This window comes from Meriones unguiculatus, chromosome 8 (assembly GCF_030254825.1).
Source record: "Meriones unguiculatus strain TT.TT164.6M chromosome 8, Bangor_MerUng_6.1, whole genome shotgun sequence".
NCBI lineage: Eukaryota > Metazoa > Chordata > Mammalia > Rodentia > Muridae > Meriones > Meriones unguiculatus.
In genome coordinates this window covers 72,429,315-72,450,404 of record NC_083356.1, presented here as the reverse complement: position 1 = coordinate 72,450,404, position 21,090 = coordinate 72,429,315, and the positions used below count along the sequence as shown (strand labels likewise).

The following is a 21,090-nucleotide window of genomic DNA, read 5'->3' as shown; positions in this document are numbered from 1 at the left end:
CCAGGCTTAACTTAGGCTCCGTGCAGAGCGCCCCAGCAGCCCCCAGCAAAGGCTTGCAGAAGCACCTTTGACAGTGCTATTCTGAAGGTCACCTACCGTCACAGTTACACTGGGTGCGCCACAAGGTGTTCTCAGGACTTTTTTCTGTGTGAGACTCGTTACTCCGTTCTTCCCACACGATGGAAACCTGCACCCAGGCACAAGAACCAGATTACGAGCAGAAAACCAGGGTTCTCCTATTGCTCAGCTCTTGGGAGATGACACACTGCAAGTAGTGGCTACTGAGTTGGCAGCCAGGAGAACCAGTCTTGAATCCCTTGGCTCCCTGTAGATGAGCACAAGGCACGCATGGTGTGCCCAGCAGGAAGATGGAAACAAGGTGAAGAGTGTCTGCATGTCTGGCATTTTAACCTGCCATCGCATCACATGTATTGTGACCTGTGCTGAAAAGCCTACCTGTCATCCTTATCAGGTGACCAAAAAAGAAAAAAGGCTGCCAACGTACTAGTCTCAACAAGATTATAGTCCCCAGGTTCCTATGGGGAGATGTCCAGTGAAAGGTTAACCTAATAGAGCACTGAGCTCAGGAGCCAGTCACTATGACTCAAGCTAATAAAACGAAGGCTCACACATGTGTCTGAACACATGAAGAACCCACTTCACAATGCAGTCCACTCACTGCCCTGCAAGAGCCTTGCTTGTATATACTCAGCAAAACATGCAATGTGCAAAGACAGCAAAAAAACATACTCCAGAATTAGCAGTCCAGCCAAGAATCCCAGGCTGGAAGAGAAAGGCCTAGAATGATCAAATCTAACCTATCCCTCTGCCCCCTTACAGTCCTCAAATAGCCTTTTAACTAACCTCACAAATCCTTGGGCGAAATCATAAAACATTAAAAACAACCACACTGTAGTGTGCATTTTGCTCACTTTACTTACAGATAATTATTTACTAAGCCGGACTGTCATTTGGAAGAATGTCCAAACTAGGAACTTAGGTTTTCCCCCTCACTTACTTGTAATATTTCTGCTCACTTAGAGACACTAGTTTAGAGGTGGCAGAGTGGGAAATGCCTGTAAGCCCCCACATGGGAGGTAGAGGTAGGAGAATCAGGAGTTCGAGGACAACCTTGGCTACCTAGTGAGTCTTGACACCAAGCTGGACTCAGACCTCAACACTCCTTTAAAAGTGATCTTGTTTGCTAATAGGAAGCTATAGTGTCTTGGGGGGGGGGGGGCAGAACTGGGGAAGTGAGCCTGCTGTGTCTCCTCCCTTTCAAAGTCACTTTTAAGTGTTTTTGTTCCAGACTTTCATTACCGGGTAAATTAAAAAGGGAAGTTTCCATTGAGCCTGGCCTAAGGAGCCCTGACCACCTTTCCCTGCCCTACTGCAAAGGCGCCCCCCACATTGGCTGTACCTGGGGGAGCCGCCTGAGGATGAGGCAGACATGGCTAAGCATCAAAGCCGCAAAGTTGGGCAATTGGATCGGCAGGCTCTGCTCAGGGGGACCCAGAGGGACTTGCCAATGAGAATCTCAGGGGCCAGGCATCAAACGTCCTCTCTCTGAGGGGAGGAGGGTGGAAGCTTTGGGGGTGGCAGGTGGATGAAAACTTGGGAGGCGCTCCTCTACTGTCCAAGTCGCACAGCAACTGTCCTGCCAAAGTGGGGAGGGGAGACAGGAGAGGCTGAGCGACCTGCAGGTGCCGAGCGCACTGCCAGGAGGCAGGTGGAGGGCAAGGTGGGTCAGTGAGGGGGTGCGTCACTGAAAGGAAGACAACAACCAGCATGCCCAGGCCCCACCCAGGAAGGAGAGCGGGCCGATGGCTACTAGGGATTAAACCTGAGGGCTGCCTGGCGTGCGAAGAAGGTGAGAACCGCTAGGCCCTGAGTGGGCCCCCCAGGGGCGGGAACCCGCGCAGGGAGCAGGAAGGATAGTCAGGACGGTGCCCGGGCAACTGTCTCCTAGGTGAGGGGGCGTTCCCGGCAGAATAGCTACCGGAGAACCAATAGGTGGAGGGGGAGGAGCGGCGGCCTGGGCGGGGCGGCCTGGGCAGGCGGACAGCATCAGGGCCGCCCGCATCCCTGGGGCTGGCCGGGAGGGTCCCCGGAGGCCTGCCCACCCCGAGCGGGCATTAACTGCTGCGACCCAGCCCGCAGAGAGCAGGGGTGGCCTCCGGGAAGGATAGGGCGGACGGTCACCCACCAGCGGGCAAGAGGGGTTGGGGTTCTGCCCATAGAAGGGTGCAGCCCTGCCAGAGGGCAGCAGAGGAGGGAAAGAGCACTGTCGACGGCCCGGAGAGGACGGAGGCGGCCGGCCCGCCCGTTAGCTGGAGGAGGACGGGCCCGCGCCCAACGAGGGGCGGGGCGGGCCGGGTTCGGACGCAGGAAGGAGCGCGCCTAGACGCGGGGACGGTGCCCGGTCGAGCCAGCCCCAGGCTGGGAGCGCGGGGCTTGAACCCGCGGCGCTCTGCTCCCCGCCCCGCCACGCGGCCTCTCACCAAGAGCGGCACGGCTGCGCCCAGAACCGTCTCCTTATGAAGTCGTTGAAGTCGGAGGCCAGGGTCGTGCCATGGAGACGCCGCGGCCGATGCAGTCCAGCTCCCGCGGCGGCTCCTCCCCGCTTCCGCCTCCTTTTCCGACACCCGGTCGGCAGCTCGCCCATTGGCCAGTTCAAACCCCCCCTGGAGCCTCTCGGGTTTCGCCATTTAGGCCCAGCCCCTAGCGTCACAGAGATGCCCCGCCCCACGGAGGACGCTCCGCCCACTTCCGGGCCACGCGGTCCGTCCTCCGCCCGGTCGCCAGGGAGACACGGGACGCCTCCCGCGCAGACCAGCCTGGGCTTGCCCCACGGTTCAGGCTACCGCGTCCTCTGCGCCATTTTTGCCCTGGTCCTCCTGACTCCTGCGTTCTAACGCGGTCCCTCGAAACACAGTAGGAAGCTGGACGCAGAGGGGGACCGCAGAACACGCGACAGGGTGGGGCTTCTGGAAAGCCGTCCTTGTGCCTAATCCACTCAGTGCAGACTACTTGTGCATACTCCCCGGTCTGTGCCCCCTTTCCCACACCGCCCGAACGGAAGGAAGAGGCCGCACCCCCTTACGACCCTCGCCGCTCTCCGGCATACCGTACGCCGCTTCTGTACGGACCTACTCTGCTGAGGTACTCTCTGCTGAGCGGCCATCTTCTCAACTATGCTTCCCTGTTAGCCAATCGTGGAGGATTGTCACGTGGCTCACGTTGCCGCCCTGGATTCTGGGAGACTTGAACAACCTCAGGGCCGAATAGGCCTCATCTCCTTGACACCTTTATCTCCAGCACAGTAGTCATGCTCTCACCAGCGCCTCGCACTGGCGTGAGCCTTAACTACTTTCCCACCTTCACCCTCCACAGCCTTGCGGTGTCATAGTTAGATGCTCTTCAACCCTTGATGGTTCATTTTGTGGGTTCATTTTGTGGGTTCAACCCTGGCTGACCTGTGACTTGCTGCCCTTGAGTAGAAATCTGCCTGCCTCTGCCTCCTGAGTACTGGGATTAAAGAAAAGAGCTTTAATTAATGCTCAGCTTTTTTTTCTTTTTAATGCCCGTAATCTCAACACTGAAGAGGCTGAGGCTGGAAGGTTGCCATGAGTTGAAGGTCAGTCTGGATCCCTCAGTTATTATCCCTACCGTCCTGAGGTTCTGTAAGATCAAATCTACAGCAGGGGATAGAGTTCGCTGGTAGAGCCCTACCTGACATGAGCAAAATCCTTGATTGAATTTTCAGCACCACATAAAATTTATATACTCCACAGATAATTGTCTCCATACGGTCCAGCAATTGTTCTATCTCTAGACAATTACTAACAGTAGCTTTTCCAAACTTTTACCTCTTCTGCTTTCCATATGCCAAAGGTCTCCATTTTCATAGAGAAAAAACTGCAACAAGGCCCTTACTATCCGCACATTTTCTCATCCTTGGCGTCCCTTACATTCTCCCTTCAGATGTATGTGTGCTTCTTGCTGCCTAAGACAAACAACCTGCTTCAAGGCCCAGGTCAAAGATGTCTGTAAAGTGTGTCTTTTGTAGGCTGAAAATGTCGGTACACACCTATGCTCTCAGAATTCAAGAGGCAGGGTCAAGTCACTTGCCAGGAGGCCAGCTTGGTCTAGATAGCAAGACCCTCTTACAAATAATTAAAATAATGAAATGTCCTTTTGCTACCCCCAAAATGGAATTGTTGCTAATTTCTTAGCATGCCCTAACTCACTGAACTGATATTAAGTCCATTAATATAATAATTATATCACTATATTAAACATTAATATTAATATTATTTAATAACATTGATATAGTAATTGATAATCTCAATACAATATTACATTCAAGGGACATTAACACTGGCCATTCAGAAGGAGTGCATGACCTACCATCCTAATGTTATAAAGCTCTTCTGTTGTCTTTTCCTTACCATCTAAACAGACAGTGTAGGTATTTTTGGCATTTGTAATAAAAGGCCTGAGAATGAGCAGCATTGAAAAGTCATTTTCCACCAGGTGATGGTAGTGCTAGCACTTAGAAGGCAGAGGCAGGCCATTCTCTGTGAGTTCAAGGCCAGCCTAGAGCTAGTCCTAGGACAGCCAAGAGAAACCCTGTCTCAAAAAAAGAAAAGGAAAACCATTTTGTCAACACACAAACTGTAAAGAGTTTCCTTAGGTGCTGGAAATTGTGAGGTTCAGGAGGGAGAGATGTTGATGAGAGGCTCAAGGACTCCTATAGTATGAGAAAGAAAGAAAAAGGAAGGGAAATTTTTATGTGTACTTACAGCAGCTGGAGAAATGGCTCAGCAGTTAGGAGCACTGACTGCTCTTGCAAAGGACCTGGGTTCAGTTCCTTTGCACATCTGTAACTCCAATGGGTGATCCAATGCCCGCTACTGACCACTACACAGAAGTAGTCATGTAAGTGGTGCACATGCGTACATACACACAGACAAAACACTCATAAAAATACAATGAATGAAAAATAAAGTGTACTTAAAGTTAAAAATGCATTCAAAGAACTTGCTATATTTAAATAGCAGGAAAAGTCATCTGAGTGCTAACCACTCCAAGATCCTAGGTGCTAGCTTTCAAAGAGCTGCTACAGTCAGTTACTGCACTAGAGGGCAAAGGTGTAAGAGGATGAGGGGAAGGAGGAGTGGAGGGAGGGAGGTGGGGAAGAACAGGACCTAGGCTCTTCTTAGAGCAGGCAGGAGATAGTCCTCAGAGGTGGTGACATTGGAAAAGCCGAGACCTTGATAGCTGTGTGCCAAGTGTGACTGACAAGGTGAGGGAGGGAATTCTAGGCATAGAGCAACAGGTAAACAGTTAGTGCATCCCGGCCTGAACACACACACAGCATTCCACAGGACACCACCAGGAAGTGTCCAGTCCTCTAAAGTGTTATGGTCTTAGTAATAAGGAATTCTGCCCAGGTCAGCAGGTCATAAAGTACCTAACAGGCTAGGCTGTGGTATTGGCTCTTGAACCCTCTCCTCTAAGCACTGGAGAGCTGTGGAAGCATTTGAGTAAAAGAGTAAAACAAAATCTCCAGTCAGGTAATAAACAACAAAAAAGGCATGGTAGCACACGTAGCGGTCCCAGCACTCAAAAGACACAGGCAAATCTGTGAGTTCAGGCCAGTCAGAGCTACATAATGATACCCTATCTCAAATAAGACAGAAAAAAAAATTCTCCTGTGGTTGCACAAGAATGGACAAGAGGCACATGGAGCTGCTGGAGAAACGGCTCAGGAGTTGTAACTCCTTTTGTGAGTTTTATGAGTGTACTCCTTTTGCAGAACATCCAAGTTCAACATCCACTTCAGACTAGGAAGTTCACAGTTCAGGGGATCTGGCGCCCTCTTCAGGCTTCTGCAGGCATTTTCACTCATGTGCACATACCCATACACACAAAATTAATTTTTAAAAAACTGTTAAAACTCCAGGTGTGTTGGCACATGACTTTAATCCTGGAACTCAGATTTTGAGGACATCCTGGTTTACAGAGCAAGTTCCAGGACAGCCAGGGCTACATGGATAAACCCTGTCTTGAAAAACAAAAGAAGGAAGAGAAAGAGAAGAAAAAGAAGGAAAACTCATTTCAAACATATTCAAAGTTTAGGGCCAACAAAAAAATAATCCATCATACAGTCACCTGTATGATATGTTTTCCTTCTCTATGAATTTCAAGGAGTCTTTGTAGGCTCCAGGCCTGGCCCCAGCCACACAGCTGTGGACTGAGTCAGTCCCCTTGACTGAGGCCTCTCCATTTACCCAAGGACCTGATTACGTTACTTCCATCCAAGAACAGCTGTTCCAGGGCCCTGATGCAACTGCCCCACACAGCCTTGCCCTGGGGAGAGGAAGTCAGAATCAGTGCTTTAGAGGGGGTCTGGCTTTTTCTTCCTGGTGTCTTCAAGTCTTGATGGAAGAGCAGGAAGACTAAATTCTCCCAGACCCTCAAGGTTTGCCCTTCTTACATCCTCTGAGCTGTCCCTTGCTGCTTTTAAACCTTGGATGGATGTCGAGCTCAATGATGGTTCTCTAATCAGCAACAGCAGCACTAGGGAACTTGCTAAAAACACAAATCAGCTGGGCATGGTGGAGCACACACACTTTTAATCCCAGCCTTTGGGAGGCAGAGGTAGGCTGATCTCTGAGTTCAAGGGAAGCCTGGTCCACAGAGTGAGTTCCAAGATAGCCAAGGCTACACAGAGAAATCCTGTCTTAAATAAGTTAACTAGCTAAATTAAAACATAAATTCTCAGGTCTGGGTATGTGAACTAGGCTGGCCTCAAACTTGAGATCCTCCTGCCTCTGCTGCCCAAGTTTATCACCACACCTGACTTTTACTTTTTTCGTTTGTAAGGTTTATTATTTTTTAAAGATTTGTTTAAGTGTGTGTGTATGTGCGCACACACTTGTGCACACACATACAGACTCAAGAGTGCCAGAGGAAGGAGTTGGATGTTCTAGAACTGCAGTTACAGATTACTTTTAGCCATCATGTGGGTACTGGGAAGTGAACCCAGGTCTTCTGGATAAGCAGACAGTGCTCTTAGCTGCTGAGGCATCGCTCCAGCCCCCACTCTCAGGTTTTCATTGGTTTGCAGTGTTTGTTGTCCTCAGCACTGGTAATGGAAGACACCTTTTGTTTACTGCACAGGGGTTCCACACTCGGGTCAACATGGCAGCCCATTTTGATCAAGTTTCATTCACTGATGAATCCTTAGTACCCTCCCTCAACCCCTAGTTACCTTGCCTAGGTCATGGCCATCCAGAGGGCAAGATTTTCCCCCTCAGAAGAACAAAGCATCACACCCTCAGCTCTGGCCCAGACCCCTCGGAGCCATGGGAGTTCCTGGCCCTCTCCCCCACGATGGAGCCCACTGGCAACACAACCTCAGGGGGCAGCAGGGGGCTCTGCCAGGGCTGGGTCCTCACACAACTCATGTTCAAGGCAGGTGGGAAAGGAGCATCTCCAAAGGAGGGAGCCTGTCTGCACCGGTGGAGGCTAAGGCAGCCAAGGAACTCCCTCCCCCTCACTCTTCCAGCTGTCTATGTACAAGCACCTGCCAGCTGCTAGGCCCAAAACCTGGTCCTTTGTGACTAGTGGAGGGAGTAGAAGGGCAGTAGCCTCTACCATCTCTGCTGCCTCCGTTGGAGGACATCTGGATTGACTCTAAATTCCCCACACCCCCTTCTCCATTTTGGGTCCAGATAAAGCAAAAAGCATTCTGACCCACAAGGTAAGTGCTCTGCCACCTGGCACCTTCTGGTGGTACTTTTCCTTGGGGCGGGAGCAGAACCCTGGGTCTCTAGAGGCATTTCTTGGTTTCTCACAGTACTGGGGTTGCAGTCACAGAATAGAAACCCAAAAGGCAGGAGTGAGAGAGCCCCCTGGCTGGACCTGATGAGCAAAGGTTGATGGTGACATGAATACCCATTCCACGCAAAAGCTATACCCCCCCATCTGCCAAAGGGGAGATGGATGCCCAGCAAGGACGAGCCACCAGCCAGCACGATCCCTCTCGCCCCCAGCTCAGAGGGTGTGCTGCCCGGGTCTGGTGAGGTACACAGAGGCTAAGCTGTTAGTGAAGTGTAAAGTGCTAATGCAGAGGGCTTTTATTGAAGGTCTACTGTGTGCCAAGCACCTTCCTGAGCTTCCCACCAGCCAAGGAAGAGGGTGCTAATGAGCCCCCATGTGAAGCCAGGGAGGGAGCTGAGGTGGAGGTAGATGGAGGCAAAGTTGTCCCAGCAGCTGAGGCCTCAGAGAGGACAGGATTCTGAGGTCTGGCCAGCTTGAAATCCAAAAGCTGAGGCCTCCCTGTCCCTGAGCCTACTGGGCTCTCAATCTGCAGAGTGGAGTCTCTGGGTCCTTTCACTTTGTGACCCTCAGGGAATGGACTCTATCTCTGAGTGGTTCTCCCAACCTGGAGTGGGTCCAGAGGGTAGAAGAATGGCTGAGCCCAAGATGACAGGTTTCTGCTGTCTCTGTAGCTCCTGTCAATTCTTGTTGCTCCTTTGGAGTTCCTACTTTGACCTTGTGGGCTAAGGGACAAGGGGGCAAGAAGAAAGAAGAAGAAAATCAGACACAGAGATGCCAACAGCTGTGGAGAGAAACAAACACAAAGAGAAAATGGAGACAAAACTAAAAAATTGGAGAGAAAGCGATCAAGAGAAGGGTAGGGGGAGCCAGGCTTGGTGGCACACACCTTTGATCCCAGCACTCAGGAGGCAGAGCAGGCAGATCTTTATGAGTTTGAGGCCAGCCTGGTCTACAAAGTGAGTCCAGGACAGCCAAGGCTGCACAGAGAAACCCTGTCTCAGAGAGAGAGAGAGAGAGAGAGAAAGAAAAAGAGGGTGCCGAGGGGGAGCAGGCAGAAGGAGGAGGAGGGAGCTGAGAAAGTGGAGAAAGCCCAGTCCGTGGACCGGACCGGTCCTCTTCCAGGCTTAACTCACCTAAAGCTCATCCCTAGGGTGAGGGTGGAGACTATGCCCACTGCTGCCAGTCAGGTGCAGGTGGGGGCCACGAAGGGTCTTTTGAGAGCCAGTCCAGCTAATGAGGCGGCCACTGTCATCATCCCAGGGGGACGATGTCTCCGTGTCACTGAGCCACTCAGCGTCTCCCGCATAGTGGGTGGGGGAGGCAAGCAGAGGCCTGGCTGAGAAGGCTTGGAGGTCTCGAGGCCAGAAGTATGCTTTGTACTGGTCACTGTGGGGTGAGAAAAGAAAGCTTAAGTGGACTGACACAGCTTTTCCTATATTCCACGATGCTAAGCCAGAGCTGGGGCCTTGACTGTCTGCAGTGTCACTGACCTGCCCGCTAGTCCTCATAGCTACTTGAGAAGTAGCGCCTTCAGTACCCCATGATGAGGACACCGAGGTTCCATACAGGGGAGTCAGATGATTGAAAACCACATGGACAGGGGCTGAAGAAAAGGCTCAGCCTTTAAGATTATTCACTGCTTGTCAGAGACCCAGCACCCACATCTAGTGGCTCTCTACTACCTGTAACTCCAGCTCTGTGGGACATGATGCCCTCTTCTGGCCTCTTTGGACACCTACACTCACATACACATATCCACACACAGATACACATGATTAAAAATTAAAAATTAATCTAAAAATAAATCCACATGGACATGGACAGCACAGTGTTCACATCTAGCTGAGTCTGGCTCCTGAGCAACTCTTGGGGTAACCTAGGTCATGTGGGTGAACCCCATCTCCCTCTCCCCAGCTGCCTAGTAAGCGGTTTTGCAGTGCGGCCCTGGCTAAGATGACCCTGCCCCACCCCACCGCACCCCACCCAGGCCTCACTTTGGGTGCTGATCAAACATGACAGGCAGGAACTCATCCACAGGTATCATGCGGTGCAGAGGCTGGGAGGCTAACAGTTTGCGAGCACCTGCCAGGCTCAAGGTGTATGCGAGCGTCCAGTAGGAGTAGCCAGCCACGACCAGACCAGGCAGACCCTCCACAGCCACCTCCTCCTCCGGGTTCACCTGCTTCCGGCCAAGGTAGCTGCAAATGGCACCAAAGGCGGCAGGAGTCACCATAGAGCCTAGGATATGCTGGCCCTTCCCCAGGTATGATAAGGCCAGGCTCTGTAGGGAGGGCTAGCTAGGATCCCAGTGTAAGAAGCAGACCCCAGAGGCACACTCTGTCTCCCCTGCCCCTGAGAATTAGTCAGCCTACATCAAGTCCCACGAGAGCTTCTGAGCCACCACATCCTCCATCAGCTGTTCCAGTCGCTTCCGGAAGTTGTTCTCAAAGCGCACGTCATCCTCAAACACCACAACCTGGGCCAGGCCCCTGGCAACCACCTGTAGCACACGTGACAGGGGAGAGGGATCTGCAGATCTGAACTGTCCTGTTCCTGCTGGCCAAGAGCCAGGCCAGCAGACTTCTGGCTACATGCCACATACCAAGCCCTGGCCATATTGTGTAGCTCCCCCAAAGCCTGCTGGGGCTCCCACTGCCTAGTGACTGAAATCCGTCTTGCTCTGGCATTCAAGGCCCTTAAGTTCACACACCTGAGTCTAGCTTACAGAGAGAATCATGGTGACAGTCATGGCTTTTGCTACATTTACTGAATACTAACGTTCTCCCAGGGCCAGTGCAATTGCTCAGCCTCAGAGAAGCGCAGCTTCTTGCTTGGTGATCTGAAGCTAGGTAGGGCTTATGAGAGATGCCACAAAATTGCTCCATAAATTATGAAGAGAAGGTACTTTTTGTAACTACAGAAAACAAGGGAAGAATGTGAGATCAGCTGGGTAAAGGGCCAGCTGCGGCATTCCCTCAATTTGTTCACAGGTGGTAAATAGAAACAAGATCCCATGCGCACACACAAAGGCACTCTGTCTCCCGGAGGGGCACCCTCAGGGGCCCAGGGCCTTCTGTCCTCCAGCAGTGCCTGCTGCCCCAACCAGAAACTGAGTGCAGAGCCAAGCCCCAGGTCTCCAGCTTTCCATTCCTGACACACCTTTCCCCAGAGAAAGTCGTCCATGTTCTTCTGCCTGAAAGGCTCTTCTGCCTGCCCACCTGACACACAGCACATGCTGTCAGAACCTCCCTCACAACATGCAGCCTTGGGTCCCTCTTCTGATCTCTGCCTCCCTCCAGAGCCTGATATTTCTCTCCTTTAATGAGTGTATGCACACTGACGTTTGGAGGCCAGAGGTCAATGTCAGAATGTCTTTCTCTACTGCCTGTCACCTTTATTTTTGTTTGTTTGTTTATTTTGGTTTTTGAGACAGAGTTTCTCTGTGTAGCCATGGCTGTCCTGGAACTCACTCACAGACACCTGCCTGCCTCTACCTCTGGAGTACTGAGACTATCTAGCTCACCCTTATTTCCCCCCCCCCCCCAATGAAGCAGACTTGGAGTTTATTAAATATATTTTAAAATATTTTTTAAGGAGCTGGAGGAATGTCTCCGCTGTTAAGAGCACTTGATGCCCTTATAAAGGATGCAGGTTCAATTTCCAGCACCCACATGGCAGGTCACAACCATCTATAACTCCAGTTCCAGGGGATCTGATTCCCTCCAAGGGCTCTGCACACATGTGATGTACATACAGGCTAAACACCCACACAGAGAAAATAAAAGTAGTTTAAGCATGAAGATTAAGAAAATGTGGTTTTTAGGAAGAAATACAGCACATGGTGAGTGGACCTTATTTTTTGAGACCCGGTCACTCAGTGAACTGGGACCTTTCCATTTCATATAGCCTGGCCTGCCAGGCAAACCCACAGAATCTGTTCCCCAGTACTAGGGTTACAAGTGTGATCCACTGTACCCAGCTTTTCTGTGGGCACGGAAATCTGTATTCAGGTCTCTGTGTCTCCCCAGCAAGCACTTTACCATTGAGCTAGCTCCCACCCCCAGGATCTCTCTCTTGCTGGAATGATACAGACCAGGTCTCCGCGTCCCCCCCGTGTCACCAGGAAGAATCCCTTCTAGGGTACAGTGAGTGTTCCACAGAGACAATAGGATAAACAATGTCACCCGCCATTCAGGGGTGCTGGGTTCAAGGAGGCTTCCTTTCAGACACAGCTCATTCACTCACCCACACAATCAGTTGTGTGCCTGGCACACAGCATGACTAAGACAGACAGACATCCTTTCTGCTGTTCCTGAAGGGCGTGGTCCAGAGGGCAGGCATCCTCACCTCTTCCCAGATGGAGTAGTGGCTGAGGAAACAGCCCACCTCACCCTTGGTCAGTGTGCGGCCTGAGTAGGGGTCCTGGTAGCCAGGGAGCAGGTCCACACCGAGGTGCTTAAGGATACTGCTGTTGAGTGTCCTATGAGACACAAACATAAGTGGGTGACAAGTGACCACCAGAGCCTCCATCCAGAGGGCCTTCACCTGTATGTGTTGGAGAAAATCACACTGGAGCCTGGCTTAAAAAAAGGATCCCGCTTTGTAAGTCCTTCATGTGGCCTGAAGCTGTCATGGACTGGGCTTAGGGAACTCTAACCTCCTTAAGAGAGCCTCAGGAGAATGGACTAATAAAAATCTCCTTGATGGGAAGGCACCATAGGATGGTAGGTACTGTTAGAGACCAGTTGAACCAAGGCCCAGGAAGGGACAGACATTCCACAAGGCAGCCAGGTATAATGGTGCAGGCTTGTAACCCAGGCTCTTGGGAGGCAGAGACAGGCAGATCTTTGTGAGTGTGGGGCCAAACCCAGTCTACGAAGTGAGTCCCAGGCCAGCCACAGCTTTGTGAGACTCCGTCTTGAGGGGGAAGGAGGGGAGGAGAGAGGCAGGCACCTGGGTAAACCCAGCTCTTAGGAGACAGAAGCAGAAGGATCAAGAGTTCACGGTCATTCTTTTTCATATAGCAAATTCAAGGCCAAACTTAGCGACATGAGAACCTGTCTCAAAAATGCGAGCCAAGGACCAGTGGGATACCAGCAGTTCAGTGACCCGAAATCCTGAGATTGTGAATTCAATCCTCAGATCCCACAGTAGAAGGAGAGAATGATTCCCAAAACTTGCCCTCTCATCTCCACATGTGTGCCCATACACACATCACACACACAAATAAATAAACTTGAAATTTTCTAAATAAACCCCAAAAGAATAATGAGGGACCAAAGCACACTATATTTGTAAAATTGTGAGATATATATGTCTGTCTATCTATCTATTGAACAAAATCTATTTTATAAAATTGTATATATTTGTGAACAAAAAGACCTAGGGTGTGAAGCTGGCAGCTGGCCTATGAGTCTTGTGGCCCTGGTAGCAGTTGTAGCTTTGCCTCTGGATCCCTGTGGAATGCAGCTAGACTTCAACTACATACCATACTCTGGCCCCTCAAGGGCCTAACTCTAACATGGAGAACATCCCTGAGCTGCCTACCCCTTGGAGCATTTTATGGATGTTGGGTCCTTGCCAAGTTTGCACTGAACCCTCAAGAATCACAAGAGCCAAGCATGCTTATGTATCACTTAGAAATGAAGGCGAAAGATGGGAGTCTGTCAGAGTTCATACAGCTGTTATGTGACAACCCTCAACCCAGGTCCTGGCATCCTCTGCCCTGCACCCTTCTCCCTCAGGTGAACTGAGGGAGGATGTCTTGTCCTGTTGCCCCTCTCTGGCCTTCCTGAGACAGTAGGACTCAGCCCCTATACTGCATGGATTTTATTTTTAAGATTTATTTTCTTACTATGTATAGAATGTTCTGCCTTCTTGTATGCCTGCAGGCCAGAAGAAGGCACCAAATCTCATTATAGATGGCTATGAGTCACCATATGGTTGCTGGGAATTGAACTCAGGGCCTCTGGAAGAGCAGCCAGTGCTCTTAACCTCTGAGCCACCTCTCTAGCCCCTACCTCCTGGATCTTTAAGAACCTCATTCAACCAGTCTGCTTGTCCATTCCTAGGATCTCATGTGAGTCTCATGGTCCCCAAGGGAGACTCACCTGCCATCCACAGCGTCTACCACCTGAGCAGAGATCTCCATCTCCCAGAGAGAGCTCAGCATTCGAGCCCGGCGCTGGGGTCTACGGGCCAGGCTGATGACGAAGACCTGGAGGAAGCCAGGTGAGCCTAAGGAAGGGCATATCCTCCCCACCCCAGTTCCACAGGTTGGAAACTTACTTCATCAAACCCCATTTTGTTGGGCTTCTTTGGGGGCTGAGACACATGAGCTGAGGCCGTCATTGGGGGCCCATCCACTGCAAAAGGAAAGAACAAGCCCCCAGTGCCCAGGCATGAGTCCCCATGGCTCCTGGTCATAGACACCCTGGAGTCCAGCCCCAGCTTCATTTCTACCAATGTAGTAGGGCTTCTAGGAGAGGTTCCCTGTCCTCCAGCCCCACTGTACAGATCAGAACATTGGGGTGCCACAGGGAAAAGGGCTTACTTACTGTCGAGGTCAGAATAAGGCTGGTACCCAAACTGTGCTTAAGTCTATGCCTAGGAAAGGAGCACTGTGGGAAGGCAGGGGACCCCAACCCTCACCTAGTGCTTCCAAAATCAGGTGGACGAAGTTGTCCTTCTCCTCCTCCAGCCCCTGGTGGGACTTCACTGCCACATTCATGTACCCGTAGCGATGGTCATTGCACACATGTACTGAGACCCCTGCAGAGAGGCTGCGTGAATTGCTGGAGTTGGGCGAGGCTCTCAGTCGACACAGTCAGTGACTCTGGGACTCAGTGGTGTCACAGTGGTGCGGGCACTGAGCCGCTTCTCCAGCACTTTTCCTCTTCCGGGTCCACACCCGGCAGACTTCACCGGCACTCGTGGATAGAGCCATCAGGATCCTTCTGATTTACCAGCTCCCTGAGGGCTCACTGCTTACTTGAGAGAACTCAATAGACACTTCTAACCCTCAGTAAGGTTCTCCCCTCACCAGACAGTCTTCACAGCCCTAGCCAAGCCTCAGTCCAGGCCCAGATCCCAGTGCTGCGGCCTCCTCAACCAAGGTGTCCCACATCACTGCCTTCATTTCATCCTTAGCTCTGTCTTGGGATTGTTGGGGGAATTTGGTAGGGGGGAGGGGGATTGAGACAGGGTCTCACTTTGTAGCTCTGGCTAGCCTGGAACTCCTGATGTAGATTAGGCTGGCCTTGAACTCACAGAGACTGGGGTTTATCCCACTCACACCCAAACGCTTCCTTTCTAAATAACTTTCTTCTTAACCATAATTACAGGGTGGGAGAGAGGTGGCTGAGCAACTGAGAGCACTGACTGTTCTTCCAGAGGACTGAGTTCAATTCCCAGCAACCACATGGTTACTCATAACCATCTAAAATGGGATCTGATTCCCTCTTCTGGTGTGTATGAAAACAGAGCACTCATATACATTAAATAAATAAATAAATGTTTATTTGTTTGTTTATTTATTTATTTATTTATTTAGAAGGAGAGAAGGAGTAATGCCAGGTGTGGTGCTGCACACCTTTAATCTCCATACTCAGGAGGAAGAGGCAGGTGGAGCTTTGAGCTCAAGGCCAGCCTGGTCTACATAATAAGTTCTAGGTTAGCCACTATATATTCCTGGCTAGTCTGGACCTTATGTAAACCAGGCTAAAGACCATGTGTGTAGCATCAGGTTCCCAAGGCTGGCCCTTTCTTCCTGTCCCACCTCACCTGCCCTCTGCTCCAGTCACCTGCTTTCTTACGTTCCTTCCTACCATGGGGCCTTTGCATATGCTGGCCTCCCTGCTTGAAAATACTTTTTCTTGGGGATAGAGAATTGGTTCAGTGGTTAAAAAAGAGCACTTGCTGTTCTTGCAAAGGACCCAGGCTCAGTTCCCAGGGCCCACATGGAGACTCACCACTTCCTCAGGCACAAGTATGTGGTACACAGACATACGTGCAGGCAAAACACTCACACACACAAAATAAAATAAATCTTAAAAAAAAAGAAACTACTTCTTCTTATTGTTTAATTTGTTACTGTCTGCCCACACTTTAGAACTCAGCCTGAGTTGTCTTCCTTTCTGAGATCTCTCTAACTAAATCAACTCCACCCTGAGCTTCCAGAAACCTATAATCAAGGTGTCCTTCCTGTCAGTGATGACTTAGACACTGATTTGAGGTCCTCTGACTAACTGGACTGCAGACTCCAGGAGGGCAGGCACAGCCTGGCTACCACTACCTCCCCAGTGCCTGTCACACAGTGGGGGTCCATAAATACCTGCTCCATGAAGCAATACCTGCAAGTGCCAAATGGGGACAGCCGGGAGCCTGTCTTTTCCAGTGGGCGGTGGGTTTAAGAAAGGCCCTGACCCAAAGGACCAAGAGGAGCTGACAGGATCAAGCGTGCGGTGGAGAATGGCATGCTAAGCAGGAGGAGCAGCAGGTGCAAAGGCCCAGGGGCTCTTCCAAGGGATGCTGAAGGAGGCTGGTCCTCACCCGCAGCCTGGCAGGCATAGGCGAAGACAATGATGTCATCAAAAGGCCAAGTGTAGTTGGGATGAGGTGGGTAGAAGGCAAGCTGGGCTGTTTTTTCAGTCTGCAAGGACACCAGGAAGGTAGAGTGGACCATAGGGACCCGGAAGCAGCCCTGGCGCTGGCGGTTCTTTGTAGGGAAGTATTCAGCTGTGCGGCGGTAGTAGCCCTGAGGGAGAGAATATCTTGGGCTGGGGCCAAGCCTCTCCTGGCTCGAGGGCCCTGAAGCTCCCCCCAGGACCCCGGGCCACCTGAGGCCCTGCCCAGCCTCACCTGTGGAGTGATCCCACACCAAAAGTTGGAATAATAGGTCTGAGAATCCAGCATCGGGGCCACCACTGGCAGACGCTGCTCTATGAGAAGCCGAAGCGTCTGGTTGTTGGTAAGGATGTTGTCTGTGTCTGCAAACTTTGGGGAGGGAAAATGTCACAGGGATTCCTGACTGAGCGGGAATTCCTTCAGAGTGATTCTGGGCACTCAACACCTGTCCACAAAGAGAGGTCTAACCAGGGCCAAAGAGGTGGCTAGAGAGCTAAAGGCATGTGCTGTTAAGCCTTAGAACCTGAATGCAGTCCCTGGGACCCACATGGTGGACAGAACCAAATCTAGAAAGCTGTCCTCTGACATCCACACACATGCCATGGCATGTGCACAAGTACATCCACACAGCCACAAACAAATGAGGGTGAGGGGTCCTAACCAGCACAGTCAGGACCATTTCTGCTGAGGGCCCACTCTGAGAGGCCAGCTTAGAGAAGATCTAGGAATCTTATCTGAGATCTATCTTAGAAGGCAGATCCAGAGAACTGCTCTGAGGAGACTGGAGAGATGATGTCATCTGGTTTTAAGGACTGGCAGCTAGCTCTTCCAGAGGGCCTGAGTTTGAAACCCATTGACCATGTGGTGGCTCACTACTGAGTGTAGCTCCATTTCCATTTCCAGGTCCTCTTCTGGCCTCTGTGGGCTGCTTGCACAGACATACGTGCAGGTAAAATACCCACCTTCATTAAAACAAAGAAAAAAAAAAAAACCCAGGTGGCAGTTCATGTTTTTAATCCTAGCACTTGGTAGGCAGAGGCAGAAAGATCTCTGCGTTCAAGGCCAGCCTGGTCTACAGAGAAAGTTCCAGGACACCAGGGCTACAGAGAGAAACCCTGTCTTGAAAAACCTAATATACAAACAAACAAACAAATAAAACAAAAACAAATTATTTTTTAAAAATCTATTCTGAGCTCCATTCTAGGGATCCAGGCTCAGTTTATACTCTAGGTAAAAGCTTAGGAATTTAGGTACAGCATATAACCTAAGATCTATCCAAACCTCCAGGCTTAGTATCCAGTATGAGCTTAAACACAGGGGTCCCAGCTCAGTCTCCAAAAGATCCTGCCTAGAGGTGGTTTGGTTATAACTAAGACTTCTGCTGGGGCAGGTACCAACACCTCCCACCTGACCCCAAGCTTCCTCACCAAGATGTAGTCTGCTCCCCAACCCCTGGCAAAGGTCAGCGCTTCCTGCTTCAGCTCCATCAAAAACTGATGCCTTTCTTTGGTCCAGTGCTTGGGACCCTGTTCATCTGGATAGGACCTGAGGTGGGGTGGGGGGTGAGATGATCTCTTGAGAGAGGAGCCTCTCCCCTGCAGGAAGTGGACACAGCCTGCTCTGGGGGCTGTGGCACTGGGGAACGGCTGATCTCCGTCTCTTCCAGCACCCTTGCCCGCAGGTTACTACCTGGCCTCCTCCTCGGGCCTCCACACCACAGTCGCATAGTCTCGGCCCACAGCGGCCAGCCATTCTTGCAGCATCTCTGTGGTGTTGTCCGCGTTGTGATCTGTGGCACACCTGTGAGCACAGCAGAGAACGACTGAACAGCACGGACGGGCGGGGCCCCCATGAACCCGACCTCCAGGTGCCTCTGGACTGTGCAGACTTGAGTGCAATGGAGGAGAAGTATGCTACATCAGAGGTGCCGGAGGACATTCTGTGTGACCTCAGGCAAGCGCCATGCCTCTCTGTCCTCCTCATCCTCCCTTCTAATTTTGTACGCTGTACTGGGGGTTTGAACCTAGAGACTTATGCATGCCGAACAAGCCCTTGAACACTGAGCCACATCACCAGCCTGAATGCACTGGGAAAGATGGAGTCCCTTGACATTAAGGATTGCACCTGCTACGTCCCACCACTTCCTTCTTTATGGTGCTTCAAACCAGGCCCTTTCCAGCTTGGAATCTGACAAACCTGTCACTGGCTTTCTTTACCCTGAACTGTAATTAGGACTACTCCGTGCTCTGAGCCCCCTCAGAAGTGCTGCTGGCCTGAGCTTTTCCGAGTCCCCTCTGCTGCTGAAGGGGCTCTAGGCATGGAGGTGGGAGGCTTAGCCAAGAGCCCAGCTTTTAGCCAATGCTGCTCCTTTAAGCCAGTTTCTCAGAATTGAAGACTAACTACGTGTCAAACCCTACAGGGGTGGGAACTAATTCCCAAACTGTGGTGACTGTGGGCAGCCTCCCCAGGCCACAGCTCCACCCCCAGCCCAACTTGGGTCTGCTGTGAGGAGCAGTTTATCTCCAGCCTCAGCTTGGGCTCCTCCCTGTTTTGGCTTTTTAAGACAGGGTGCTGTAGTCAGGATCCTAGCGGTCTATGGGACCGCACCCTTGGCTGTCAGAAACCAGCAAGCCCCGGAACCCTGAGAGGCTGGCAGTAGCACTGTGGAGAGGACTTAGCCTGACGCCCCTGCCCAGCACACAGCCTGGAGCTGAGGGCTCCCGCCACCTGCTCCCTTGAAACCTCCAGTCTGAATGATCCTTTCTATGTCGGGCCCCAGGGGATTCCAGAGGTTCCCGCCTGTTCTACTCCACAGGAGGCAGACCACAGGTCTCCACTGCAGGCTCCGAGTGCTGGGTCAGAAGGACCGGGCCTAACTTAAACCCAGGGAAGCCCGGGATGTCTAGGAAGTCTGGAAAGCCCGGGACAAGTAACGAGCCAAAGGAAAGGTGGGTGTCCCTGGGCTGACCCATGACCTCAGAGGTCTGCTCTTGCCCATCAGGGGTTTAAGAATCCTGCTGAGGGGCTTCAGGCATGTCTGGGAGGGAGGAGCTTGTCTGGGTGGTGTCTGGGCAGGAGTGATGAGGCCTCCCGGTCAAAGGCCGTCCCCGGTCCTGGGGTTTGATGCCCATATGTGCCCTCCCTTGGATCTCTCACCAGAGGGCCAGCCTGGCCCGGGGATAGTCCAGGCGCTCCAGCGCACCCAGGTAGTGGGGCAGAGAGTGCTCGGCATTGCGGGCCACGATGGCGAGGACCACCGTAGGCAGCGTCTGCTCCTCAACACCGGCAGCCCGGAGCTGCGGCCACAGCAGGAGCAGCGGAGGTAGGAGCGGGGCAATTCGCATGGCTGGACTCCGTGGCTGTGAAGGCCCCCAGGGCTCCCACCACGGCAGGGAGGGGGCGGGACGGGCGGGGCATGGAGGCGGGGTCTTGGAGGGGCGTGGCCACTGCAGTGGGCACCCTGTGCCCCTGGTGAGTGCCTGCACACTCTGCTGTCCTGTTCTTTGCCCAGGCCCTACGTGTTCAGAGTCAGACACCTACTCAAGATGCGTCCCCGGGGCTGCCCTCTGTGGACCTCAAAGGGCGACGGCACGAAAGGGAGGATCCGGGGCCGTGGTGGACCGCTTGCACCCTGGACACTCATCTCACTCCTGGAATTCCGACACCGCAGATCGCCGGCTCCCTGACCCTCAGCCGTGTACCCGCGAGGTTGCAACCTTCACGGGGAGCCCCGGTTCCCGTCCCCGGCTCGGACTGAGTTGCCCTCTAGCGGCCGAAGGCAGGAACTCCAACATACCCTCCAGATGACGCGATGAGCTGGAAAGGGAGCCCCGGCTTGGGGCGGGGACTGGGTGCCGCTGATCTGGGCGCGTCCACGCGTCCACGCGTCACCTCCATGCTTCGGCCCTTAAAGAAAGCAAAGCCCACTCCGACTGAGGGTAGGTCTTGGAGATCACAAACCCCCGATGGTGACCCAGACCCCCTCAAAAGTAGGAGATTCAGCCTCCTCTGGGACAGAGTGAATCTTAGGATCTTGTTGAGATGAAAGGGAATCTCCAACCTTTCTTAGGAAAGGGAAAAGGAGCTCACAAAGTTCCAGCTGGATGTATGTCACCAACCCCAGTCACTTTCCCCGAGTCTCCCGGTTCTCACAGGTAAAACCTGCCTGATGACACCTAACATGCAGGTTTGCTAGGGGTCCTTGAGGATCGCTTACTGCATGGAGCCTGAGCCAGGCGGGAAGAGGGCGTCTACATTCACCCTCTCTCTGCCTGATCCGTCCGCTTTTCTAGGCTTGCACTTCAGCCTCTTCAGGACACTAGGGAAGGGAAGGTGCACGCTGCTTCTGTTGAGAGGGCGTGGGAGAAGTAGGTTCAGCAAAGAGAGGGCTTACCTGGTGATCAGCATCCTGGGATCCGAACCCTGGAGCTCTAGCCTAGCTCTGGTCACAGCTTCATGCTGGACTATTTCCAGGCCAGTGGTCCTGCAATGAGAAGGGCCCATGGAAGCATCCTGGAGGGAAGCCAGATCTCTCTCTAGACTGACAGTCTCTGACAGAAGCATTCCCAGCCCCCATTTAGAGGAGTCTCCCTAAAGCTGTCACCATCCTACATA

The 21,090-nt window shown here is 52.1% G+C and overlaps 2 protein-coding genes across 26 annotated transcripts in view; both read right to left on the bottom strand.

Moving 5' to 3' along the window:
- Positions 1–3,168, bottom strand: part of Odf2 (outer dense fiber of sperm tails 2) — a 43,766-nt gene extending 40,598 nt beyond the window's left edge. For 6 of the 17 annotated variants that reach the window (XM_060389820.1, XM_060389823.1, XM_060389830.1 and 3 more), the window contains exons 1-2: positions 2,502–2,680; positions 97–187 (exon numbers count right to left, since the gene is read on the bottom strand). In XM_060389820.1, the coding sequence (XP_060245803.1) occupies positions 97–187; positions 2,502–2,665 (255 nt within the window). In that variant the 5' untranslated portion in view covers positions 2,666–2,680. Of the gene's footprint in view, positions 1–96; positions 188–1,420; positions 1,658–2,501; positions 2,682–3,149 lie in introns of those variants that run through there. The other 11 variants (XM_060389825.1, XM_060389831.1, XM_021645016.2 and 8 more) reach the window with 7 other exon arrangements.
- Positions 3,169–8,124: 4,956 nt separating this feature from the next.
- Positions 8,125–21,090, bottom strand: part of Cercam (cerebral endothelial cell adhesion molecule) — a 34,671-nt gene continuing 21,705 nt past the window's right edge. For 4 of the 9 annotated variants that reach the window (XM_060389814.1, XM_060389813.1, XM_060389811.1 and 1 more), the window contains 14 exons: positions 20,870–20,959; positions 20,273–20,382; positions 18,166–18,276; positions 17,904–18,021; positions 16,711–16,845; positions 16,402–16,606; positions 14,503–14,622; positions 14,140–14,216; positions 13,962–14,068; positions 12,199–12,331; positions 10,224–10,351; positions 9,846–10,049; positions 8,985–9,237; positions 8,125–8,573 (listed from right to left, as the gene is read on the bottom strand). In XM_060389814.1, coding sequence (XP_060245797.1) covers positions 8,985–9,237; positions 9,846–10,049; positions 10,224–10,351; positions 12,199–12,331; positions 13,962–14,068; positions 14,140–14,216; positions 14,503–14,622; positions 16,402–16,606; positions 16,711–16,845; positions 17,904–18,021; positions 18,166–18,276; positions 20,273–20,373 — 1,692 coding nt within the window. In that variant the 5' untranslated portion in view covers positions 20,374–20,382; positions 20,870–20,959 and the 3' untranslated portion in view covers positions 8,125–8,573. Of the gene's footprint in view, positions 8,574–8,984; positions 9,238–9,845; positions 10,050–10,223; positions 10,352–12,198; positions 12,332–13,961; positions 14,069–14,139; positions 14,217–14,502; positions 14,623–16,401; positions 16,607–16,710; positions 16,846–17,903; positions 18,022–18,165; positions 18,277–19,632; positions 19,893–20,016; positions 20,247–20,272; positions 20,383–20,869; positions 20,960–21,090 lie in introns of those variants that run through there. The other 5 variants (XR_009593776.1, XM_060389815.1, XM_021644217.2 and 2 more) reach the window with 5 other exon arrangements.